General features: G+C 38.5%; 1 protein-coding gene and 1 pseudogene across 2 annotated transcripts; both read left to right on the plus strand.

Moving 5' to 3' along the window:
* Positions 1-10: 10 nt before the first annotated feature.
* On the plus strand, positions 11-11,598 carry LOC145480895 (uncharacterized). Of its 2 annotated transcripts, none has more exons than XM_081459233.1 (14): positions 11-38; positions 168-284; positions 455-547; positions 2,080-2,142; positions 2,295-2,359; positions 2,607-2,697; positions 3,269-3,415; positions 3,995-4,668; positions 5,599-5,770; positions 6,553-6,620; positions 7,587-7,746; positions 8,554-9,180; positions 9,707-9,840; positions 10,863-11,598. In XM_081459233.1, the coding sequence occupies exons 1-14, from the start codon at positions 11-13 to the stop codon at positions 11,091-11,093; spliced, it is 2,670 nt and encodes an 889-aa protein (XP_081315359.1). In that variant the 3' UTR covers positions 11,094-11,598. The 2 variants fall into 2 exon arrangements, with proteins under 2 accessions (XP_081315359.1, XP_081315360.1); XM_081459234.1 differs by having other exon boundaries at positions 6,556-6,620.
* A 12,825-nt stretch (positions 11,599-24,423) lies between these two features.
* LOC145482976 (QRFP-like peptide receptor) lies at positions 24,424-25,621 on the plus strand (annotated as a pseudogene).
* The last annotated feature ends 1,262 nt before the right edge of the window (positions 25,622-26,883 follow it).

Below are 26,883 nucleotides of genomic sequence, written 5' to 3' on the forward strand. Positions count from 1 at the left end.
AGAAACCAAGATGGCGTCGGACGACGAGGATGTGCCAGGTTTGTTTATTTTACTTTTTTGTGTTTCTTTCAAAATTGTCCTCAAGTTGTGAAGGTAAGACTGGTCATGATGTAAGCGAGTCTCGAAATGTGTACAGTGTTGTGTGATTCCCTCACGCTTTGTTGCAGATTCTGGAGCCGTGTTTACGTTTGGCAAAAGCCGTTTCTTGGACAACAAATTTTGGATTCGCGATGATGCAGTGATCCATCTCGCTTGCGGAGACGAGCATTCCGCTGTCGTTACAGGTAACCTTATCATTAATAACTTTTGCATTCTTGCTGGAGTTGACTGTTCGAAGAAAGTGAATTTCTACGCTAAGCTTAATAGCTTGCAATCAGAACACTAACGTTCTTCACATAACTCACTAGTAACATGTAACCATGAAGCTTACTGTACACTTTATGATTTTTCACAGAAAACGGGAAGTTGTACACATTTGGAAGTAACGATTGGGGACAGCTCGGTCATGGAAGCACTGTGCAGTTTCCGAGCCCAAAGCTTGTCAAACGTAAGTATACAGTCAATTCATCACGACCGAAAATCAGTACAGTAAACTTAATTACCTTGATCTGATATGATTAAAAATTCGCGTTAAAAATTTGACTGATCAGCGCAGAGGAAGGAGAAACTACATTCGCACTTCTATGAAAACATCGGAAATGAAGTTTGCGGTATAAACTTTTTTTTTAAATTTAAATTTTCAGATTCAGTTGTTCTTGCTCAAAAGTAAGCGAACTTAGCTTAATTGAGTTTTAAAATAACTGTTATTTAATTATTGAACAGTTTGCTTGATTTCCGCTGTTTCATCCCATGACCACCTAATAAGGGTTTCCCAGCAACTTGTAACAAAGCATACAAGTTTATGCATTCCAATTTTTGGTGTCATGTTCCTTTCTTTTTGTTTTAGTGCTGTATCTTAGTGCTTAACTGGTATTGAACTTTAAAAGAGTTCAAAGCTGTGGGTTTCCTCTCCATTACAAAGAATCTAACACCTGTCAAATCACATATCAAGTTAAATGTTTTCCTGTTTCAACTTCTGTTTTATTTGAAACATGTATAGAACTGAACTTGTTAATTTGCATGGGGTATAAATATAATTGCTTCTGACAGCTTTTTTTTTTATTTTAATTTTTATAGTTCCAAGGGGTGCCTTAGTAAAACTATCTGTCTCCTTTTGTAAGAGAAAAGGAGTGTAATCAAAGATGTTCTCAAACATTGCCATATAGCACAGTAACATTTATAGTAAAATTTACCTTTCCAGCATTAGCACATGATAAATACCTGTCCACATCATTCTGTAAATTATAGCAATGCAGATAAAAATATTCAAAGGTTGTGTTGCATGTTACAACGTAAGAAAACTCTTTTGCCACCTGTCCTAACGAGAAGGGTGAATTCCAAAATCTAATATATACTGTGAGCAAAAATTTCATTTTCTAGAAATGCTCACATGTTGTCAATGACCACATGGGGTTATGGTTTTTCTTGGACTAGAGTCCATACTACAGAAATTTCTACTAGGAGATGGTGATGACTTTCAGTACTCTTATTGCTCTGCACAATGCTTATAAAAGGTATAGTCAGCATCAGGGCAGTGGCCCAGATAGCCGGAGCTTATCCTTGTCTCTGAAGTGACTACGAGGAGAATTTCTGCTCCTTACCAGGATTGAATGCAGGTCGATCGCAAGGTTAACCCCAGCATTAAATTTGCCAGTTCTCATTTACACACCTTGATGGGGAGAGGCACTGTGAGAGTTAAGTGTCTTGTCCAGGAATACAATGCAGAGACCTTGGCTGGGTCTCAAACCCGGACCACTCGATCCAGATTCCAGCGTGCTAACCATTTGGCCACCACACCTCCACAACATTGCCTATAATGATAATTATTTGTTAAAATATTGAACCTGACCTGCAGTCTCCCCTGGGCTTATTACAAGTCGCAATGTCTAGTTGTATGGACCACTGAAGCCAAGAGAACCTATATCCATTATGGAGTCAAAAAGAAAAGTGTCATGTTTTTGTTTTGGTGTTTTTCTCCAGGCTTAAAACCAGAAAAGGTGAACATGGTTGCTGCTGGAAGGAATCACACAATCGTGTCAACTGGTCAGTGAGATTTTCAGTTGCTTTTAAGACATAATGCTGAATGTGAAATCCTCTTGTTTGTTTTCAACTGGGACATGCTGCTTAATTTGTCAGAATCTTTTGTGTTTTACTGGACAGTTCTACACTTCACGTATCATTTCTGTCCCATCCAGAATCTGGAAAATTATACAGTTTTGGTTGTGGAAGTGATGGACAACTGGGACATGGCAACTGTGAGGTATGCAGTAATTCTTCTCTTTTTTTTCATTTAACTTGTCAGTCCTCTCACTGAGTGGCATTTATCACAGCGTGGTTTGGTAAGGAAAGGTACATTAATTGGCAGACTGCAACTTGATCAGCTAAATGAAATCTACCATTTAAATAGTATTTTTAAAAGGTCAAACTTAGCTTAATACTAACTTGTAAATTGCAAAATTCTTTGAAACAAAACTCGTCTGAATTTGTTGTTGTTTTCTGACTTATAGAATTCTCAAGTCCCTAAAGCAATTGAGTCTTTAAATGATCAGCAATACAAGATGCTTGCTTGTGGATCAGACTTCACTGCAGCCGTTACTGGTAAATGGATTATTTTATTCCAGCAGTGAATATAATGTACAAATTCCAATATGTGCATGATAGCTTAGGAACGAAATGCAAGTCATCCTATGGAAAATTTGTAAGTTAAAATCAATAACATCATCTACCCTTAAATTGGACCCTAGAGGCATTTAGCAGTTTTGACAAACTCACATGCAGAGTTTGAGACTGCCTAATCGGCGTGTGTGGGTTGGGTCCTGGGTTGGTGGTTGTGGGTCGTAGGTTGGTTGTCATGGGAGAATTTTAATTGAACTAAAACAACTGAAAAGTGACATGAAGTGGAAAGTCCAAATATTATAAAGAAAAAATCTATTTAGCTGACAACTAAGGAGTACAAATAACCACTTATACTTCAACTTTTACTTTACACTGAATTGTGGAGTCTTGGGGGGTTTTAATGAAATTTAATTACTCATGGTTGTAAAATTTCAAATTGGCATTGCACTGTGGGCTTGTTTGATTTTAAAATTAATTACTTAAGTTCTCCGTAATTGGTTTGGTCCAGTTACTGTGCAATACTTATTTAATTGAGGTGTTTTCCTGCCTGTAGCTGATGGCAGGCTGTATACATGGGGTTCCAGCAGTGAAGGGCAGACAGGTCAAGGTGATGAGGACTATAATGTACCTACACAAGTGCAGATAAGAGGAAAGGTAGTGGCTGTAGGGTGTGGCTATTACCACATGGCTGTAGTTACAGGTCAGTCCTAACCAAGTTAACATATAACTTGTGCAGGGAGTACATTTAATATTAGTATAAATCTATTAGCGTTCTACCAGGAATGCTGTTCTCTGATTGGTTACCTTGCTCACTATCTATTCTGTTGTAAATATTGAGTAGCCTGGTAGTGAGTGGTTGTTAAGAAATTGGTGGCCGCTTCTTTGCATTTTCAAAGTGTCTGTGAAGAGGATTTGGGTAAAGATTTGAACGACTAGTAGATTTATACTAAAACAATTAGATTATTGGCTCTCAATTTCTATACCTGATAGTTGACTCGCAGTCGGGCTGCGCCCTGACTTCAACTAGCATGCAACAGAAATCTCGAGCTCGTAAATTTAGTTGCTGAATAGATAGTGCACTCAAGGTTTCTATCAGATTGTGTATTTACCTAATGGTTGGTCTGTTGGCTATGGTATTTCAGCTTTATAGCTCCCTGCATGTATTATGTGCCTTCATATGAATGATTTTTTACAATAGTATTTATACAAGGTTTACTAACTAAAGGTGTTCAACTACAGTTCATTTTGGTTGGAATATATGTATCTCTTACAACTGCAGATGATGGTTCTTTGTACACATGCGGAGAAAATGAAAGTGGCAAGCTAGGATTGGATGACTCTCAACTCAGTGAGACATCACAACTTCAGAAACTTTTTAGTATAAATGAACAATTTATCACTGTTGCATGTGGTGGAAATCATACTGTGGCAGTCACCAGGAATGGAAAATTATATACATTCGGACAGGGAGATCATGGGCAACTTGGGCATGGCTCTTCATGGTTAGAGTGCCAAACTCCAAAACAGGTGTCTTCTCTAGGAAACATTCGTGTTCAATATGTAGCCTGTGGTGAATCTCACACGGCAGTAATAACAAAACATGGAAATCTTTACACTTGTGGAGATGGTCGACATGGAAAACTTGGAATGGGAGAAGAGTCATTCTCCAATCTTTTTAAGCTTGAAAAAGTGACTAGATTTGATAACTTCATGGTACAAAAGGTTGCCTGCGGAGGATGTCATACACTTGTTATTGCTGTTAAAACAACTGAAAACAGTGACGGTACAGACAGTGAAGCTGAGGCCGAGAAGGATATTCTTGCAGCTTCAGTTTCATCAACTAAAAGTCTCCAGGACGTTGTGGATGGACCGTCAGGTTACAGTGGTGGTCTTTCTTCCACTTTTCCTGTGGGAGGTGCAGCAAGGAATAAGCGTCGGCAAAGAAACATAGAGGTAACGAAAGTTCATGTAGTGACAAGGAAGGTAACAGGAATGATACTTAGTCTAGTCTTTTAACTGTTTCCATGTGATATGAGTATCTAAAAGTGCATAAATGGTCTTGAAAAAACTGGAATTCAGCTTGGGGGATTCACTGATTTGGTTTCAGTGCAGATATGCAGTTCAGTTTATGGTCCTCATCAAATTGAAGCGTGTCAAAGAAGAACAGAACATGATTCAATGCTGCTTATTATTATAATAATGTTAAAAGGAGAATTCTGATTTGTTCCCTGAGCAGTCTGAAGTTTGCAGTACGAATTGCTAAGATGGATTGCTCAGATACACAGGGTGACCCGAAAATCAATCATTGTGTACGCATTTAACAAGAAAGGATAATTGGGATGCATTGATTATCAGCAGAGCTTTAAAAGAGTTACTTTTTATCATGAACACTTCGTTGAGTTAGCTTTTTCTATTTTTTGTGGGATTATGGACCATGCTACAGGTGAGGTCTATTAACTTGCAAAAAAGAACTTGTCTAACCAATATTTCCCCAATATGGACCTCATGCCAGTTCAATAACAAACATTTACTAACTACTCATTAACCAAGAGTGAGGTCTTTACAGGAAAATCTCAAACCAAGACCTTGCCATATTGACCTTTGCTATCACTTGGTCAATATGACAATGCCAAGGTTTGAGATTTTCCCAAATATTCAAGGTTATTAAGTAGTTTATTATATGCCTTGGCTTTTTGCCTGGTTTTTGCAGGCCTGTAATTGACCTGTGGGCATTACCGGAGAATAATGCCCTAGTATTAGCCAATCAGAACTTGCGTTATATCAGCTACAAACACAAGTCATGGAATAAATATGAGTTAAAACATGTCAACTGGGTAATTTTAATATGAAGGTCTATTTACTGACCCATTTAATGTTATTTAGAGCTTGGGTAACTCAGTAGGAGGAGGTTCACTGCCACCTATCAGCAAGTCCACTCTACCTCCCTTGTCTCGGACACTCCCAGTGCTGAAGAAAGAGGTGTCTAAAGAAGAAAAGATGCCTGTCAACCCCCTTGACATGTCGACATTACCTAAAATATCACGAGAGGAGCAAGGTAAGTATACAGTTCATGGATCCCTGTTCTGTTGCACATGGTTTTATGATATGGCACAACAGTCACCTTGGGGACAGAGGAAAGTAGCTTATCTAGAGAAGTGGCCTTCATGGGGAGAAGGGGTTGAATTTGACCCCGGTTTTTCAATTGTGGATTGAATAGTTATTTGAAATTTGCATTTGTGCGCACATGCTTATTAGATCATTGACAAATTTTTAGGTTTGAAAGTTACATAACAGTCAGGGTCTTTTCTTTTCGTTTCTTGAGAATTTAATTAACCAATAATTTTCCTAAATCTTCCTTGAAACATTAGAGAGACTAGAAAGTGTTGCCATCATGTGGACAACCTCTACCCATTTTCACTCTGTGACTGATACTCTACAAGAGGCTCAGCTGATCAGATTAGAATTCTACTAATAGACCATTTTACAGTTGTCTGCTCAGTGACCTGGCCTTTGAATGGTAGCGAGGCTGGAGGTCACCTTGACCTCACTGCTTTTGTTGTGTAAATCAAGTTGTTCTAATGCTCACTTGTTTGCATTTAAATGAGAAAAGCAGAGAGGTTTGCATCAAAGCAAGGTCACCTCCAGCCTTGCCTGCATTCATGGGCCAGGTAACTTCAAGCACACAACTGTAAAATGGCCTATTGGGGAGAGTGCACATGTATGTTACACAGTCAGTTCAAATACAAATGGAGGAAAGACGTTTGTTTAAATAGATAGTTCCCTTATTAGAAATTCTATACCTGGACTTACCAAGCTCTTCTGTTTATTGATCAATAGCAGAAAAGAACCAAAGAAAAAATGATTCGGACAAAGAAAATAAGCTATCCTCAAGCAGAAAAATCAAGGTACGTAGTTTTTCACTCTTGTGTAATGTAAAATAAATAGTTGTTTTCTCCCAAACAAGCACGGTGACCCCTGCATAAATTGAAATGATATACGATTGACTACAGTGTATCTCAATTTGAAGAAAAATTCAAAAATTCTTCTTTGAGATATTTTTATTTGAATGATGTAAAGAACACATGTTATAGGAAATTCTGGATATGTGTACATGCAGCATATCCTTTTGTGTCATAACCCTCATTCCTTTACCATAAAAGTAGTTTATAATGTAAGAACAAAGACTTTTGTTGAATGGCTCCAATTACTTTGATGTAAGACATTTCTTTTTCCAGAAATTTTAGTTAGCCTCTCAGATTACGTGGGGTCCCAAGGAAAGTCAAATAGTTACTATATGACAGCCATCCATACCGCGCAAAAAAGAACATAGTGACACCCATCTTCTATTGACTACATTTTGTAATATACCTAAGATAAGGGAGTGTAAGCAAATCACGATGGCAACGGCAACGAGGACGTCACCAAACAAAAGGTGTATCGAACAGAACAATAGCTGTGCTCGTGCGTTATAAATCTTTGTACATTTCTTTGTACATTTGTTTCTGTAAAACAACAAATAAAGTGGTCAAGTTTTGCGTAATCCAAGGAACGCGAAGGACGAGGGCTAAGTTTTTTGTATTCCAGTTGAAATTAAACGCTGTTATTACATATTTAGCCTGAGCGCGTTTCTGGAGCCATTGGCGTGCTGAACAGATCCTGACAATTGCGAATTTCGCTTGTAGAATATAGATTCATTTTTGACTAGGCGTCGTCCTCGGCGTCGCCGCCATCGTTGCTTAAGCTCCCTATAATTACTAAGTGGACAACATTTAAGAAATTTTTTCACACTGCTTCTTTTTTGATGGAATCACCTTAAAATCACCATTAATTTTGTTAATTGAGTGCAAAATTCTGTTTTCTCTGACCCACAGGTCACTAAACCGGCTAAAAAACCAAAAGATGCTGAAAGTTCTTCTGGCATATCAGAAAGTGAAGATGACGAAGATGAAAACGAGGAGGAAGACAAGAAAAAAGGAAGCCAAACAACGAGTTTAAAGGAGAAAGAGAAAAAAATAGATACTAAAAAAACAGGTGGGCTATGGACACTCAAATTCATTTGAACAGGTTGTAGTGGATATCCTTTAGGCAACATTTTAACTTTTTTTTTTAAATTGGTAAAGACGGGCAAACCCCGCTATTTCAAACTCTCAAGAGAAACATTATAATTCGAGATAGCAGGGGTTGTTGTTGATCGTTAGTAAATGACTGAAAAGACATTTTTTGCGAAATGTTATCTTAGTCATCTTAGTCCACACTACGCCGGAGGAATTTGAAAACGCAGGTTTCACTCTGAAAACGCATCAAATGTTTTCCGTCCACACTACGCCGGAGGAATTTGAAAACGCAGCAAAAACCGGACATTTTGGATTCTTTGTTGAGGAACACTTGGGCAGGGAAACCACATGTCATCGTTTTCGAAAAGCTCCGTTTTCAAAATGTTTTCTGTCCATACTAAAACAGAAAGCCAGCGTTTTCAAATTCCTCCGGTTTGAAGAGCGTTTTCGAAAAAATCCGTTTTCGTGACGGATTAGTGTGGACGGTAGGCCTAACCGTAAAAATAAAGCTGCGTTTTCAAATTTATCCGGCGTATTGTGGACGGAGCCTTTAACTTACTATTTACTAATTATTAGGTCTCGAAAAGAACTGGATTCTGCTGCCTCTCTTTAGTTATTTATTTTGCTCATCCTTGATATATTATAACACTAAAAACTGTTTTAATATGGATTTTTTTCAACTTGAATTGCAATCCTGCAGTGTAATGCGAGAATAAAAACCTAAATGGTTTTCGTTTTAAAGCTAACGTTTCTTGTAATTTCTTTGGTTTCTTATTAACTGTAGGTGAAGAATCAGAGGAATCCATGACTGAAGATGAAAGTGACAGTGTGGAGGAAGAGCCCTCTGACAAAAAGAAAACAGCAGCGGCAGCAGCAACGAAGCAAGTAGAAACAGTCTCAACTGATACATCAAAGGAGGGCAAGAAAGATAAAGAAGAAGATGAAGACGAAGAATCCGGTGAAGACGACGAAGACGACGAAGAAAGTGATGAGGAAGACGAAGATGAAGAGAGTCCAGAGGAGGGGAAAAAATCCGAGAAGAGCGAGACACTTAAAGTTGTTGGAAAGAAAATTGAAGTTACAAAAGTGAAGAAAACGACGAACGACGACGAAGAAGAAGAGGAGGAGGAGGAGGAGGAGGAGGAGGAGGATTCTGAGGAAGAGGAAAGTGAAGAAGAGGACGAGGACGAGGAAGAAGAAGACAAAGCAAACAAACAGAAGGAGCAGCAAAAAGAATCTGACAAGAAATCTGAAGTTAAAGACAAGGATAAAAAAGCTGTTTCCAAGAAAAAGCAGGAAGCTGAAGAGGATAGCGAAGAAGAGGAAGAGGAAGATGATGATGACGAGGACGAGGAAAATGAGGAAGAGGACAGGAAAAAAGAACAGGAACAAACAAAGGATGCTACGAAAGGTAGAAATAACATCATCTGTTCATGCATTACAGACTTTTGTTCAGCAGGATCACTGACTCGTCTCTTGTCGTCTTTTGTGTGTAATTTTCTTGGACATGAATGGGCCGGAGTATACCGACAGATAGATAGGCAGACAGACAGAATACCTTTATTTAAGCACGATAAAAATTAAAGCTCAGTAGCTTGTGGGGTCGTGCACAATAAATAAAATTAAATTACTGTATTTCCTCGGGTGGAAGACGGGTCCTGATTTAACTGACGCCGGGACTTAAGGGTAGAGGTGTAAATAAGCCCCTCAAGACTTTATTCGGAGTATGATGGCGAGATGTATGGCTGTAAAAAATAAAGAATTAAAACCTTTATTAAGTAAACACCGGGCTCGAAAAAACCGCGGGAGTCTAATAAACGCCTGGTCGGTCAGTCAGTCAGGCAAACTCTGAATTAAATGCTGGGGCGGGGAAAATACGGTAAGAATGAATGAATGTTAGACATCTTCTAAACTTACTCTACCTTTCTTATTTCCAGATAAAAAGTCCAAGGAAAAAACGGAAGATAAGAAGAAAAAAGATAAAGATAAGAAGAAAGAAGATGAAGACAATTCGGACAAGAAAACATCTGATGATAAAAAAGAGAAAAAGAACAAGGACAAGAAAGGAAAAGTGAGTTGGGTTTTCGTATCTCGCTTAAAATATACAATTTCATCCCTAGCGGAACATTTTTTAGTCTTTCACTCAACTGCCGTTTAGGATCAATATTCGTAGGCACATTAAACGAGTTTCCAATCATTGTTTGGTTAGTGACTGGGTTACTAAATAACCACCTTGCTGGACAGTTCTTAGGGCTTGTTTAAAAAGAGGGAGGGTTACTCCAGCAAGTGGGTTAACCCTAGCTGGAGGGCAAAAGATAGCCCGGGTTTACTAGCAAACTTTCACAGGTAGGGTAACCCTACAACCCGGGACAACGTAATGCGCGGTTACACTCAAAGGGTCTGGAAACAAAAGAAAGTTAACCCGCCAGCCAGGGTAACCCTAGCACGCAGATAGGGTAACCCGCCTACCCGGGTAACCCTAGCTGCCTTGTAAACACGACCAAGAAAAAAAGAGGAAATGTTTGAGTGCTAGGGTAACCCGCTTGCTAGGGTAACCATGTAAACAGGCCCGTAGACATGGAATGTTTACATGAACTTCAGCCTTGCCTAGCCGTGAAAATTGACTGAAATAAAGTTTGTGAGTTTGCAACTTAGAATTGACTGAGGGTGGCTTGTAATAGCCCTTGTTGTCTTTGTCGTTCTATCATAGCCAGGCTGGTGAAGGAGTGAGTGTATCACTTTCGTTCTAAACTTTTGCAGCGTTAAAAGATGTCAGACGTATGTCCTTTTTTATGCTTCACCGTCTTCTTCACCTTCGTCAGAATTTTGTGAGAAAAGAAGTGTAAAAATGTCCGTTTTGTCTATGTTGTGGTTCAATATTACCCTTGGTACAATTTGGTATATCTGCCTTTGTTTCGTATACATTATAATATGTTGCCATACACCAGAACAGAGAGAAAAAAAAACGCCACTTGAACCACAATTTCTACAATAGAAAAATAAAAAAGACGTTTGAATATAGTCCAGCATACTGTGAACAGCATAAGAAAATAGAGAGGACTGTTAATCACATTGTATTTATTGTATGTGCAGGAGAAAGACAACGTAGACGAGGAAGATGATGAAGACGACGAACATGCCGAAGAAAATAAAGATGACGAAGAAGAAGACGAAGAAGAAGGAAAAAGGAAAGACAAAGGAAACAAGGAAGAAAAGAATGGCAAAGGTAAAACAGACAAAAAAGACAAGAAGGACGATAAGGCAGACAAACCCGAGGCAGGGAAAACCAAAGAAAAAAAGTCTGGCATTTGTGCCATTTTGTAGATGAAAGAGACTTTTTTAAGCTTCGAAATTCCAAAAGACAGGTTACTATTGGTGGTCATCTAAATTTGACTTTGTTTACAATCGTAAACGAGAATTTAGATTTTCTGAGACAAAGTTAAATTATGCCCGCATCAAATTTGTACAGTAGCTTGTTTTCACTTGAATGAAAGAAAATCAGCACTCTTAGCAGACCGTATAACATAGGCTGGTTGGTTAAGAAGATTTTATTGAGCAAGTCAAGACGTCTTGTTCTTTGGCTCCTCGTTAAAAAACGTTTTTGCGGCTACGAAATGTTAGATTTTGCAAGGATTTTAAAACCTGCATGTTTACCGCTCAGAAAATTCCAAAGATAATATTATTTGCGACTTTTTTCATTGGACAGTGGAAATGCTAACAAGAGATGTCAGATGACGATTTTTTTTTTACAGATTTTAAGTAGCTTCTTCAATATTTGAAAGTAAGACGTCGTTAAATAAATGACTATTTCTAATTTCTCTTATTCTTCTATGAACTTACTTGTTTTCGTATTCGTCTTAGAGAGTTTTATCAATTGATCGGAGTCAAAACAAAAGCATCGGTAACGAGCGCCCCCCGGGACTAAACTAATACGGCACTGCCGGGCTAATTGAGATCACTTTAATTTGATAACCGAATGTTGTAAATAGACCTGAAATAGGGGTTGGAAACTTAAATATAGTAAACAAACTTGTGTCCTTCCCACTTTTTGGCATTCCGATAATGGAAAATTTCGTGTGCGAACCATAACGACAATCATTGGAAATGTTATGTTTCACAAAACCACACTGAGGAAAGCTCTCGAACTTTCACTGGCTTAGCCATCATGGTGTATGAGCCATTTTATCCCCCATATGGCTCGTACGGTCCCGTGCGTTATTTCCTGATAAGAAAAAGGTCCCGTACGCGTCGAAGTGATAGGGTCGGGAAAACGCATACGACGCTACTAGAAACGTAGACGGCCCCGCAAAATCCTTGCAAGTTAAAATCAATGCAATGACATATTTTTTTTCTGCCAAATTTTGTTTTCTTCAAATTGAATGAAAGTGAGCATTCTGACAGTGAATTTTACTATCCTGGTGAACTGTCCAATGCAGAACTACTTCAGTTGCCAACCTACTCCGAAAGTACAGAGGGAGAGTTAACACTCCTCACAAATGAAGAACAAAACCGGTCATATGCTTACTGAATGAGTGGGGTCAGGCCGGACGGGTAAATATTTGGCCCTCAGTTAGGACGCACGGACCTCGATGCGCTCGGTCTCTACGTATTGACCTCCCACTCGGTCAATAATTGTAAGTACGTAGTATTTGACACACCCCGAAAAAAAACTTTTCGTGCAAACAGATCAATTATAATTTCGAAATTACTTAATCTAACGGGCAAAACTTCAAATTCTTGGTTGTTTTGTCCAGTTAGGTTTTCTTTAATCTCTTTGTGTCATTTGCCGAAAAAATCGGTATAGGTGGTCAACACGTTATGCCGTTCAAAACAAGTCATTACTTAACATTTCCCCGTGTAAATGAATAGCAGCGTAACATGAACAGTAGTGAAGGAAATCGAGGAGTTATGGGGCAAAGGCAAGTAAAAACTGTTTCATTTCAACCGGAGAGACCCAAAGTATTTCAATGGAGACGTATAAAGTCCTTTTTTAGCAGAAAAAAGAGATTACCACCCTCCAAATGTGAAGGAGTCAGGACGGAAGGCGAGCAGAAAACACCGCGTTCGACTGTCGAAAGAAACATCAGCAAACAGCCGCCCAAGTTTCACTCAAGTAGACGATTTGCGATTTGTTCTGTAATGGAAGAGGAAGGCCATTGTTATCGCACATCACTTACCGAGTCGAGAAGGAGCCTGATGATTGTACAGTCCTTGATCGATTCTGGACTGTTGTAATGAAGAACTGAACTGGAGAGTGTTTTTTTAGTAGTTTCAACAAATTTTTTGAATTTTGGTCCGGGGGCATCATAGTTTCAAACCCAGTAACAAAATAACTCGAACACTCCGAACACGCCGACTGGACAAAACTTCAAACCCAGGGCTACAATAGCCGAACAGAGATTTTCCCTAACTACAAAACAACTCCGGACTCGAACGAAATAATGATTTTCATCCTGGCGAGAAAACAAATTGCAGAACACGAGTTCATATATATACTGATATGGAATGTTCGCGGGTTCAATTTTTTTTTTTTCGCACCTTTGCTACGCTATATATTCAAGTCATCAAAATAAGAGTTAATTAGCGACAACCAAAATCATTTTTTCCAACATCTAACAGATACGCTGCTTCAACGTGGCTGGTCCGTTAACAAACAAACTCAAATTATTTTGTTTTAGACCAAGAGACGATGTTCTACACCGTCTCTTGTTTAAACTCACGTTATGTTGGTATCAAAAATCTTACATGGCCCCGGTTCCCTGTGAAAACAGCCGTCCTTCTTTGCTTGGGCTGGGAGAGAAGAAGGGCAGCTGTTTTTGCAGGCTATGGCCCCGGTTGAAGCCGCCGCACCGTTAAACAACTTGGTTTTTTTGTTCACTAAACTATTTCCCAGTCATTAAGGCTATTTTGTAATTGTATATACGAAAACTTCAATAAAAATAATAAATTAGGGTTTTCCGACGTTTCGATGGTGCTGACATCATTATCAAGGTAAAACTTATAGTTTTATCGCGTTGAGAATATGAATTATTGGAATTGGCATTAATAGACATTTGCGTTTGATCCTACGTGAATAGTTTCGCGCGAGCAGAGTCAGTTTACACCGGCGTTCAAAGTTGGCTTGAGATCTTGAGAGTTTGGCTTGAGATTCAAGATCTCAAGTCAACTTTGAACGCCGGTGTAAACTGACTCTATCCGCGCTAAACTATTTCCGTGAGATCACAAGCAAATGTATATTATACTATTTACCGTAATTTATATTCACACCATTACCTTGATAATGATGTCAACAACATCGAAACGTCGGACAACTCTAATTTTATTATTTGTTTATATAAAGAAGAATAAATTATTGTATTGCAAAAGGCTGATAAAAGGAATACCAAAGCTGACTCTCAACTCTCTTATGACGTCATTGTCATCTTGCTTTGCATTCTCCAAGTGGCTTCTTTCATTTGCGTTATTCAAAATAGTCGCCACAACTTTTCTATTAAATCTCTCGAGATGGGTTGCAAACCATCAATAGTACATTAGAGGTTGGCCTTAAAAATGCAATATAGACATTCTATATAGGAGGGCAGGGGAAAATAACCACCTTAGAATGCCTTCTATAATAAATTTGGAAGGTCCCCAAAAGGCATTTTTAACCGTAATTTATGTCTGGTGATAATGTCTGCTTTTGTAGCGGAGCTTCTGCGTACTGAAGGCATGCGAGCGGAGCACCAGGGAAAAGAAAACTTGGTAACCTATCAAGCCAGAAAAGTTTGGTTGTCACGTGATTGTCCGTAAGACGTCTGTTCGTAATATAAGTACGAACGCCCGTTCGACCCGAGCACAAACATTCAAGGTTTCAAGGTATGGTTTTTCAATCATAACACAGAAAATTACTTTTGGCCTTAAAATTGAGAGAAAAAAACAACAAACTATGTTTACGAGACACTGAAGAGGAAAATCATGAAGTAGAGAGTCGTAAAACCTTGCTAAGAACACCTGGACATAATTTTTCTTTGCTTCTATGGATGCAAAGACATATGATGATCAATGCGCTTTTAACTGTGATTTGAATACGTACAGATCGCCCATTTAATGCGGGAATTCAGAAAACTGAATGGTAATGTACAGTATTGCTTCAAAGTTGAATTCGATATTTTAAAAGATATGGTAAAGCTACGGCCGATGAAATGACTGCGGAGATCTAGACGTCGGCAAAAATGTACTCAAATTACGCTTCAGCGTGAATAATTAATACTTTTTTTCCCGCAGTGGGGTTGGCTAGAAACCATACTGAAACCATACTGTGAATTATTGATAAATTTCATTATATCAATTAATTTCGGTAACCTCTAAACAACAATTCTTGGGTTGCTTTGTCGAAGTTGTTGTAAATTGCAGTAAGCCTTTTGCAACAGTTGATCACCTGACGTGCTTTTCAAGAACACACTGGTTTGGTCATTGGTACTGCATAATGTTATCAGAAATGGGGAGAAAATTTACAAATAAGCTTAGAGGCAAACTTTCAGATTTATATCCTTTAAAAAAGAATTTTTATGGACGTTAGAAAGTAGAAGGATTTGTATGGGAAGAAAACGCTTTGCCCTCCAGTCACGTTCCGGTGGTTTTCCATACAAATCCTTGCAATCTTGTAAGTTTTCAAACTGTCATAAAAACTCTGTCCTTCGGTTTAATTTAACAGCCTAGAATCGTCCATTATTCCCAATATTTTACCCTGATTTTTTTTTTTATGCCAGCAGCTTCCTTTTGTAGTGATTAATAACGGAAAAGGTTTCTGGATAGCAAAGCTTCCTCGCTTCCGTACATAACTCTCTTATTTTTGCAATATTCAAATCGTCATTAAATCTTAACCTTACATGGCATTGGTCTGAGAATTGGTGTTCTGTCTATTTACAACATGTTCTTTACAGTTCTGAAAGTCATATATCCATTCATTTTCGCCGATAACTTCACGGCAAGAATAATAAATCCGTATTTGTAAACACTGCCAAACGGAATTTTGTAGTTCTCTTTGTGTAAGTAGGGGCGACTGCTTCGTAGACTGCTAAAATTGTTACTGCTGGATGCCAAGAAATCATTTTTCTTATGCGACTCCGGCAAGCTGCGAGAACGCGTGAAAAGCACTGCCACTGGCAAAGCTTGACCTAAACGTCTTTGAAATTTCGGAAGTTTTTCTGTTTCTACTGAACTGCATTTTAGTCTTGCCTTTACAAATCTTGAATGATAATCAGTCTTAAACGAAGCTTCTTGAACATCATGTTCTTTCATTCGGTCATCTTCCGTTGAGAAGTTTATGCTTTAAATTTTCTATTTGACACTCACACGAGGTGATTTGCACATTGTACCTGGTTATGAAGATTTCCTCATTTTATTTGTTTAATTTCATTCGATTTGGTGAAATACTTATTGCTGATACTTCTTTAATAAAAGGTTACTGTTTCGTGCAAATGATTAGTATTTTATAAGAGCTCAGCTTTTGGGCTTTTAAGCTAATTAAAAAATCGAATGAGGTTTAGCGTGGTCTATAATCTTATCGACAACGAGACGCGTCATCACAGCCGAGTGAGTCCACAACAAATTTTGACCACTGTGATGGCGCATATCATTGTCGATAAGAGTACAGACAACGCTAAACCTCGTTCGATTTGACACATTGACGCGAGCAGCGTTGTCTGGATTTGTATCGACTGCTGCAAATTAGCCAATCAGATTGCGAGATTAGCTGCAATTGTGGTAAAAATCTATATATTAGTTACGTTTTTCGTGTGCTTTTTCTTAAAGTAATTTCTGTCTAGCTGTGTTATGTCATATTATATTTAACCACATACTTATCACTGTTGTTTATTTATTTAATTGTTAGGTTTACTGGTATCAATTTCACTTTGTTAATGCTGAAAAAGAAACTCTGTGTAAATAACAGTATCTTTCCATCTATCTATTGCAGGGTTAACCCCTGACACGAACAGAAAATGCATACAGATCATTTCTTGTGAGCCCAGCAATTTTGCAAATGTTCTTGCAATTTTGTTCCTAGCGTAGCACCTGAACGGCATCAGGGTAATGAAGTTTTCTGAAATTTCAGATCACCCCTGAGGGGGACAAAAATAACCCACCAGGACGGATTTCACAACTGTTACGAAGGGGTGCATTGATTTCTATTTACAGCATCATCAATAAACTATTTATTTTTTTTATTGCTAAACACATAATTACTTACACTGCTTTACTCTACTTACAACACGACACAATACTTAATCTACTTACAATACACTACATTATTATTATTATTATTATTATTATTATTATTATTATTTCTAATGCTTTTACTGTCTTACAAACGTCACTTACAATACATAAAAAAACCAACTATTTACAATACTGGGCATTACCTTACTTACTTACAATACGCAATAATAACTTATTATGACTTACACATTACGTTACTTAATGAGTTACAATACAATGTAATTAGTTAATTATAGAGAAAAAAAAACCAACAAACAAACTAAAAAAAAGTCCTCGCAACAAATTACTAAGGGAAGCGCCTTAAATGGTGAGAAGGAATTTCCACTTCTGTTGAAATTCCCTTTCACCATTCAACGTGGCAGCAATGTATTTTAATTTTTCTATCTCGATTTTATCCTGCACTAATGAGATGAAGTCGCTGAAAACGAACATAGTATTATTTAGAGCGTTGATATAAAGAAAGTATTTGCCTAGCATTATGAGGTGGTTGAGGGTCAAATGGTGAGTACAGGGACGATTAATTCCAAATAATACCTCTGGCTCGGAGAGAAGTAAACTCGCGTTACTTACAGTAGAATGCCAGCGTTGGAATTTATACCAAAAAAAAGACGCTTGCGGGCAGCTAACAAACAAATGACGTATGTTTTGACTATCAGAGGGACTGAAAGGGCAGGACGGGGAGGCAACCTTGTTCATTTTGTATAATATACTGTTCGTGGCTAAAATGTTGTGTATAATTTTGTGCTGGGGCATTGCCAGTTTAACTTCTTTTGTGGCTGTAAACGGCAGAAGATAAATTTTATTTAGATTCTCTTTTGCGATGCCGTATGATAAGGGTTTTTTTTCTGAAGTGGGAGGAGGAAGATTTTCTAAGGTTAACAGTTTGTCGTATAACATCTTGCACGTTATAGTACAGATTGGCGGCGGGGGTGTGGTAGAGTCGCCAGAATTAACGTGAAGGAGCTTCTTCCAACTTTGAGGGATCGCAGATAAAAGACTATAATATTGTAAAAAGTTGCAATTTAGCGTGTATTTATTGCGCAAGGAAAGGAAAGACAGGAAGCAATTTTCAAGCCCGTCAAAAAGGTCTGAAATTTGCTTTATACCCGCTGGGTGCCAATGAGGCATATATACCATTTTTTTGTCAATCGTAATGAATTTGTTGTTCCAGATTGTCTGAGACAGTATCTCGGTCTTGCTGTGAGGTGTCGTAGACACGATTTCTTGCCAATGATGAATGATTTGTTTGTAAAATTCAGGAAGACGGCCATTAAGATCAAGAAAGTTGTTGTCATAATTACATTGAAAGAGCTCAGTGCCGCCGTCAGTAGAGAGAAACGATTTTGGAATATACTTCCACGGTGCATCTGAGTCGGAGCACAGCCGTTTTACCCAAGTTAGTTTCAAAGCCTTATCGAAAAGAACAAAATCTTTCATGCCAAGACCGCCATTCGATTTCTTCTTGATGAGGGTTGTCTTTTTTATTTTGGTGGGTTTTTGCTTCCAGATAAAATCGAACGCTATTTTATTGACCTCTGTTGCAAAGTTTTTTGGATTCTCCAAAACACTGGAGATGAATACAAGTTTGGAAAGGGTTAACGTCTTAACAGTATTTATTCTACCGTATATAGATAAGTCTCTTCGGGACCAGACCCTTACGGTTTTCTTTAGGGATCCTAATTTTTCAAAGAAATTTTTCTTATGAGACAATTCAATAGTTGTAAGTAAAATGCACACCGAGAGCGTAAACAGGATCATCGCTAATTCGGAGGTTGCAAATTGCGTCTTTCCTATGGCGCATGGAGCCAAGCCATAGCATTTCTGATTTTGCCTGATTTATTTTTAGGCCAGAGCACTTTTCAAACAGTGAAAGTAAATAAAATTAATTAGAAACTGACTGGACATCAGCAAGAAGGGCAGTTGTGTCGTCAGCATATTGCGTGAGCTTGACCTCTTCATTTCCCTGGATATGTATGTCCTTGATGTCTTTTGACCGTTTTATGCTTTGGGCAAGAAGCTCCATAGCAATAACAAAGAGTATGCCTGAAAGGGGACAACCCTGACGGACACCACGTTCTAAGTAGAAGTGTTTAGAGGCAACGCCATTGTTAATGACGCAACTAGAGATGTCTTTTTAGAACACGCTGATCCATTGCCGGAGATTTGGTCCAAAGTTGAAAGATTCAAGGCATTTATGGATAAAGTCCCATTCAATTGAATCAAAAGCTTTTTCGAAATCTAAGAAAAAAGTTATACCTCGTATATTTTTAATTTTTGTGAAGTCCATTGTGTCTGCTATTAGTCTGATACTTTCTCCAATGAATCTACCCTTTACGTTGCCAGACTGACAAGGATGTATTACGCTTGGCAAGATCTTTCCCAAGCGAAGAGCAATAGTTTTGGTCGCACTTTTGTAGTCAACATTAAGTAGCGTTACTGGTCTCCAATTTGTTAAATATTCCGCGTTCTTATTCATTTTTGGGATTAAAGAAATAATACCTCGATGTTGAGAGATAGAAAGTGATCCGTGTTGAAATGCATAATTAAAACTTTCCACCATGAATTTACTGACAGTGTTCCAAAAAAAGCGATAGAACTCTGAAGTGAGGCCATCTGTACCTGGTGTTTTATTGCTTTCCATTGTCATAAGCGCTCGTTTACATTCATCGATAGACATAATACCTTCGCAAATTTTTGCAGTTTCTTCTGATAATACATTTTCTGTATTAAAGAATTCGATAAACTCCGAGCCTTTCGGATTCGTGTTTTTTGATGTATATATCTGTTAAAAAAGCGCTCTTCCTCTTCAAGAATCTCTCTCGGTTCGGTTAATTTTGCGTGATCATTGACTTTTAAGGCCGTTATATGTTTTTTCCTTGGTTTTTTTTTTTTTTTTTCTAAATTGTAGAAATACTTACTGTTTTTCTCGCTATGTTCATACCAGCGCGCTCTGCTACGTATAATCGTGCCACGTGTCTTAACGCTTGTTATTTTTGAAAGCTTGGTTTTTATTCTTTCTTATTCACTCCTTAGGGAATCGCTGTACGCTCTCTGGAACCTGCCCTCAATAAACTATTGTTGAAATCTTTTAATCTGATAAAATAAAGAGATGTGCTATGGAACTTGGCATTCTAAAGAAAAAACCTCGTATGTACGCGAAGAACATTGCGTGTCATTTTGTTTCGTGAAGATCATTTACCTCAAGTTCTTTCAAACATTTCTACGTTTGATCAAAACAGCATTTTAAAACCCTTTTTGAAAGCCAGCAGAAATCCTTTTAAATATAAAAAGAAAGCCAGAGCTTTCGCTTATAATTTAGTCTTCTGGACATTACAACTGCTTTCAGCTAGATTTTTTAATCAAATAATTGTTATTTTGATGAGTTATAGTCATGGCTGAGATCGCGAGCCCACGACCGCTCAAATATATTTGTTATGTCTTCGATTAACGAAAATTGTTCTGTCTAGTTGCTAATTTTAAAGTTCTATTTATCTTAATTTTCGCAGCTTTTCCGTGGCAAACCAATGAATCAGAGCTCGAGTGGCATAGATTTATTGGGGAAACAGCTGACAGACGACAGCTGCAGAATCGAAGTTTGCAATTGCTTAGATTTCCAACCATCAATTCACGAAACTCAGATTCAAGAGATGGCATGTTTATTTTTTTAACTGTTAACGGAGATTTATAACCTTTACTGATAGTTAAAAAATGGGCTGAAATTGTAACCGATTATTTGAGAAATCAGTGAAAAGTTAAGTAATAACTGAGATTCCCCATCGAAATCATCAATACACAATTTCTTGAAATCTCATGAAAGAGTTGACGTGCATGGGGGCGGGAAAAAAAGAAAATCACGGATGTAGGTGAGTCAGTGAGGACATGGTGCCTCATCCTGTCGAGCGACGATCATTTATCTTCTTTCAGACATGTCTACTTTTGGCCGTATTCTGGATTTTGAAGACTCTTTTAAGAGCCGACAAAAGTACTTTCAAATCTGAAAACAAAACAGCTAGGGCTTCCGCTCATAATTTAGAATTCATACAGAGCATTAGAACTCTTACGCCATTTCATGATCACTTAGTCATAAACAAATGATAAAACAGTGGCTGCAATCGCCTTAAAATGTATTTGCTATATCTCCGATTTGTCAAAATGTTCCCATTTAATCGTGAATGTTTAATGGAGTTCTTGTCTTCCAACTTAAATCTTTCACCTTTTAACTGAAAAACCATTGATCAAAGCGGCTGAGATTTATTGGGCAAACAGACCATAGTTGACAGGACTAGAAATGTAATTACGCACTTGCACAATAAAGGGCCGTTGTAAGCAAAATCTCATTCTGACGTGTCATTTGTCTCAAGGAAACTTTGTCATATACATCGAGCCGAGTAAAAGCTTTCAATAGGTTCTAAGCGACTGCCGATCGTCGGTTCGGACTTAAAAACGTTCAAACGCAAATAAAGCTGAGCAATTACAGACATCAAGGAAGAAGCATTCATTTTCAACATTGCTGGTAAGTAATAAACTTGTAGATTTTCCCCGAGTAAGACAGCCAACCCAACGACAGTTCAGTTTTATTTTGAAGGAACTACGCCCTATGTAGCTTTTCGAATTGCAGCAAAAAAAAAGTCGTACGTTATGCTAGCTCAAGGAGCTAATATGAGCTATAAACGGTTCAAATTGATCTCAGAAAAAGATATTTTACTTCGTCTTTAAAGAAACCCCATTAGTTCATCAAGTGCATCGAGTTCGACTAGTAAATGATGTTTCCCGAATCGGGCAGATTCCGGTTAAGAGAATTATTTTAGGCCTAGGTCATCCAACACAAATCATGACAATTAAAAAAGAAAAACCTTGGTCGCGTTTTGAAGCGGTGATTGCATCGACGCTTAAAAAAGAACCCCTAAAATTCAAAGTTGCTCTAAATAAAACGATTTAAAGAAAAGTTCAATAAATGACGGGTTGTTACCATCTCAGTTTCAGGCAAAGCCGGATGAAAGATGGAACTGACCCTCCCGTTATTATTTTTTAAAATTAAAATTTCATAAAGATAAATTGATAGATAAATTGGAAATCTGCGACGGAAAAAGATTTTAATGAAATAAAAAGTGTAATCGTAAGCGTTTGGCTTTCCGTTTTCAAATTGCGTGCCCAAATTCTATGTCGCGTTCATTTCGCCATTCAGCCATCGTTCGCTACAACTTAGGTAGAAGTTACTCGATGGCCGGACCACCCTTCTACAAGATGGTAATCTAGATGTTCTATCGAGCCCCCTTCACAAGAAAAATCCCAGTACAGTGAAGAGACTTTTGAAAAATAGTCTTCGATCTACTTGAAATGTTTCAAAAGGTTTGATTCATCGAGATCATGGGTGGAAGCAGTTAGGCAGTATAATGTTTCTTCTCCACTCAGCCGATCTTTAATATAGAGGTTAGTCAGAACATTAGAGAATTTACATTGTTTAGCGGCTTCACGATATCGGCACAATATATATTTCCTTCTGCTAAACTTGTTGTAGTGACGAATCACAGGCTTCTAACCGAAAACTGATTTTTCAACAAGTCTGTCTCCTCGATCCAGTTCAGAGTTCGAATGGAATAGATCGATCAACATTGAAAGGTGTCATGAATGTTTCACTGAGGTTAAAGTTTTTGTTTTATTTCTGGAAAAAAATATCAAGCTCACTGGGTTTATGTGCTGGTATAATGGTGGGACGATATTCAGCCAATAAAGCGTTTTTGACGCACGAAAATTTAGCATTTAATCTGAAACCTCCAGCGGAGGGTGTTCTGATGGTTTCAGGTCCCGGAGGGGCACAGCTATATATGGGCTATATAGGTATGTGCCGCTGTGAAGGGTATGGTTTTCAAGCAGTTTACTCTAGGATAGGGTATATAAATCAGAGCGTTTGGGTCTAGAATAGGGTATAATTTTTCACAAAACTGACTGGTTGGTTGAAGACCTTATCTAGACTAAGGAAACCAGGAATTGCCACTCAAAAATATAAAAAAATCAAATCGGCAAGTTTAAATTTACGCAAATCAGCCTCAACAGTGTCGATAGATGGAGGGATTTAGGGTGCTTACTCTAGTATAGGGTAGCAAAATTCAGCTGAACTAGCTCTGGTATAGGCTAAGGGTTCCAGGGTCCCAGCGGCACATCCCCACCCAGAAATTCCCAAAGTACCCCCCCGGGTTTCAGGCTAAGCTTGTCTTTTATTTCTTAACGATTACAGTGAAACCTGTATTAAGCGGACCCCATATTAAGCAGACACCCTCTATTAAGGTAATTCCCCTGAAATAAAACTGTCAATAGAGTTTTGTTCAAACTTTGTCCACTGAATATTTATCATATAAGAACTTTAATTATAGAATAAAATGGGGGTGTGCCCATGCTCTTTAAGGAGCAGTGAGGCATTAAAAATGTCCCATTTTAACATTATTTAATGCTTATTACAAGAACGCATTCCAAGTTATTGTAAACTCTTTGTGAGCCCTGACTCATGAAAACACGCCTCAAACTACAGTCAATACTTGTGTCGGACACAAATAAATTTTTTAATTTTTATTTTGACAGACAGCCGAATCCTTGATAAAATATTGGAACCAAATTGCTTGCCACGGCTATCAAACTGCAAAATAGAAAAGACAACAGTGCAGCTGCTATTTTCCTTATTTATTCAATTTTCAACAACAGAAAACAGATCAGTCTTTTCTCGCGCAAAGCTAATGATTAATCGATTAAAATGACTGGAAAAAAATTTGGGGTGCCCGAGCTCGTTAGTGAGCTATAGCCATTTTTCAACTGACAGAACTCAATATCAAGGCAAATTCGCCATGTTTTCAATGTGCACGTGCAGGAGCGCGCGCTAGCGACGCCATAAATTATGCGCAATAAGGATGGGCAATGCAAATGTGAGGAATCACCTTAAGGACGTTCGCGCTAATTGTTTCTGTGCATCCTTATTGCGCAAGCAAATTCACAATGAACAATGATAGGGCGGATGGCCATTGCTATAGCTTTGCCTTGATTTAACGATCTTGGACGCTCGGTTACCCCTACCTTTCTTTCCAGAAACAGATTTTATTTACAATTATCTCCACATCGTCAAAAATAAACAAAAAATAAATCAATGTGGGAAGTTAAAAAAAATTTCTGTCCACGGGACATTGAATCCTGCCATCTTGCGACTGAAAGGCGCGTGAAACTATGGTCGCTAAATGCGAACTTGTTCTTTGAGGAATCTCACCAGTTGACCAAATTCACTTAATAGGTCCACTCAAACAATATTTGGCAGAGAACATTTCACTTCAAAGATCTAATTGCAATATTTAATTATATTCTCTAAGTTGAACGAAATAACTAATATTTCAATGTTTGTTTCCTCATAGATTTATCGAAGAAAGAATATTTGTAGTCCATGAAGTAAACAGCCAAGTAAGACATAACACAGAGGGCTTGTCCAGGATTTCCTCATACATGCAGCAAATATGAACATCTCTAACGCATCTACAACCGTACCAAATCAACCTCCACCTGGAATAACTACCTTCACACGTACAACATACGCTATCCTGGCCACAGTAGCTATCATAACACCTTGGTCATTCTTGTTTTCGCCTGGGACAAGAAGCTGTTAAAGAAATCCTACAACATGTTAATCCTGTCCCTGGCCATATCTGATGTTCTGACCGCCTTCCTGCTCATCACAAACCCAGCTTTTGTTCTTGGTGACGCGTTTCCTTATCCGACTAATCACGTGCTGGGAGACATCTTCTGCCGAGTCATATGGAGTCGCACGTTTCTCTTTCAGTTGGTGGTTTTCTCAGCGTACATCTGTGTGGCTTTGGCGATGGAACGGTGGTACGCAATTATCAAGCCTTACAAGTACAGCGAGACCTTCAACAAGAAGCGAACCCTTGTTTACATTTTCCTTGTGTGGCTTTGGTCGGTGGTCCTCTGTGGCACCTCTCTGTTCGAAGTTGCATACGTTTCCTCGAATTCGCCGAATCGACGATGCAAATGGCAGCCTTACTCTTCTAAGCAGCCAGTCCGTGGTATTGTAGGAATCATTCAAGTCTTTCTTAAAATTGTGCTTCCAAGCCTGACTATGCTGTTCTTGTTCATTCACATGGTTTACATGTCAAGCAAGCTCACCATCGCCTCGGTTGAGAGCCGCGCTAAACTTCGCGGCAAAATGACGCGGATGGTTGGTGCCGCTTGCATCATGCTGATCGTTTGCTTCGCGCCAAATCAGATCAACTACGCGATGGCAATGGCGGGAAAAACACGGCTGGATACCAATTTGCACCATGTCCTCTCCCTATTGGCTTTTGTGAACAGTTGTTTGAATCCATTAATTTATGGGCTGAGCAACAAGAATTACCGTCATGGCTACCTGAAAATCCTGTTTTTGGTTTGCCCCAAGGGAAGATGGAGGAAAAACAGGGTAAAAGATGGACGCGTCCTTAACGCGTGGGAAAACGTCCAGGACACTTCAAGCCGCGAGAGGAACACAGAGGAGACACGGGAGAGAGAACGCCAAGAGAACAACGTGTGAATTTAGATGAATGTAACTGAGGAGATTTTTTTTTTTTTTTGCAAATATTGCAAATTTTATGATATTAAATTAAAGTGGAGCCGCAATGGCCTTATGGTTAATGTACTCGTATCCGGATAGAGCAGTCCGGGTTCGAGCCCTGGCCGGGGACATTGCGTTGTGTTCTTGGGTACTGGCGAATTTAATGCTGGGGGTAACTCTGCGATAAACTAGCATCCCATCTAGGGGGTAGTAGTAATACTCCCAGTCGCTTTATGCTACAGAGAAAGCAGCTCATATGCAGTCTTGTCATAAATGTAGAGAGCTAATGCAGAGCTAATGCAGAGCTAATATAGAGCTAATGCAGTTGTAGATACAAACAGCATGACTAAGGTGACAGCAAGGCTTCGATCAGTTTAAATCGTTCGAACGTTTCAGATTACCGTAATGTTGCCATTAATTCTAATGTACAGGTGAAGTGCTTAATTGCATTGTATTTGAAATTGTAATTAGTAATTGTAAGTTAAAAATAACTTTACTTACCTTTTTAAATTTTATTTTCTACACGGCCCCACAAGCTTGCAGCTTTTATCCACACCGCCTTTGAATAAAGTTTATTGTATTGTATTGTATCGCATTGTATTATGATCCAGGTTACAGTAATGTTGTCGTTAATTCTAATGTACTAGTGAAGTGATAAATGCCATTTTTCTGATAGGTAATGCTTTAGTATTGCTGTTTCTAATGAGTTTGTGAAGTGTTAAATGTTATTATGCGCTAGATAGATGTAGGCTGCGATGCAGGCGTATTTTGGCGAGCGAGCGCATTTGATCAAGCGAGCGCCATCTTGGATTCGAACTCGGAAGAGCCTTGGGGAGAGACGAAAAGACGTCTTAGGGAGTGGGAGTTGGGGTGAAAGAGCCAACATGGCGGCGGCGAATCTACTCGATCGCGAGCTAATACCGCTAATTCGTGGACACATGGAAAACGCCTGCACTGCAGGCTAAGATAGCTGATGGTGGAATACTTTCAAGTCTAAGGTGTCAATGTAATGTATGTTGTAGGTGGGTAATGGTGGATGATGCTATGGTAAATGTTTAACTTTAATGACCTTGAGCAATAAGAATTATCAATTTTTTAAAGGAGCTCAGTCACGGTTTGTGCATATTGAAAAGTTTAGCCTCAATTTTTCAAATTCGTCCTTTGTAGTCCAAGTTAATCTTCTCCATCCTTAGCCACCCTTGTTCCTTTATGGTTTATCATTATCTCTTTGGTGTTTTTCTATCTTATTAAACCGTTATTTTCAGATTTCCTACC

Source organism: Orbicella franksi, chromosome 3 (assembly GCF_964199315.1).
Source record: "Orbicella franksi chromosome 3, jaOrbFran1.1, whole genome shotgun sequence".
Taxonomy (NCBI): domain Eukaryota; kingdom Metazoa; phylum Cnidaria; class Anthozoa; order Scleractinia; family Merulinidae; genus Orbicella; species Orbicella franksi.

Excerpts from the sequence above, each read along its gene's own strand:
- LOC145480895 (XM_081459233.1), top strand. The coding sequence starts at position 11 with ATGGCGTCGGACGACGAGGATGTGCCAG. Across the intron at positions 2,143-2,294 it reads TCACACAATCGTGTCAACTG|AATCTGGAAAATTATACAGT; the intron begins GTCAGTGAGATT and ends TGTCCCATCCAG. Across the intron at positions 6,621-7,586 it reads CCTCAAGCAGAAAAATCAAG|GTCACTAAACCGGCTAAAAA; the intron begins GTACGTAGTTTT and ends TCTGACCCACAG.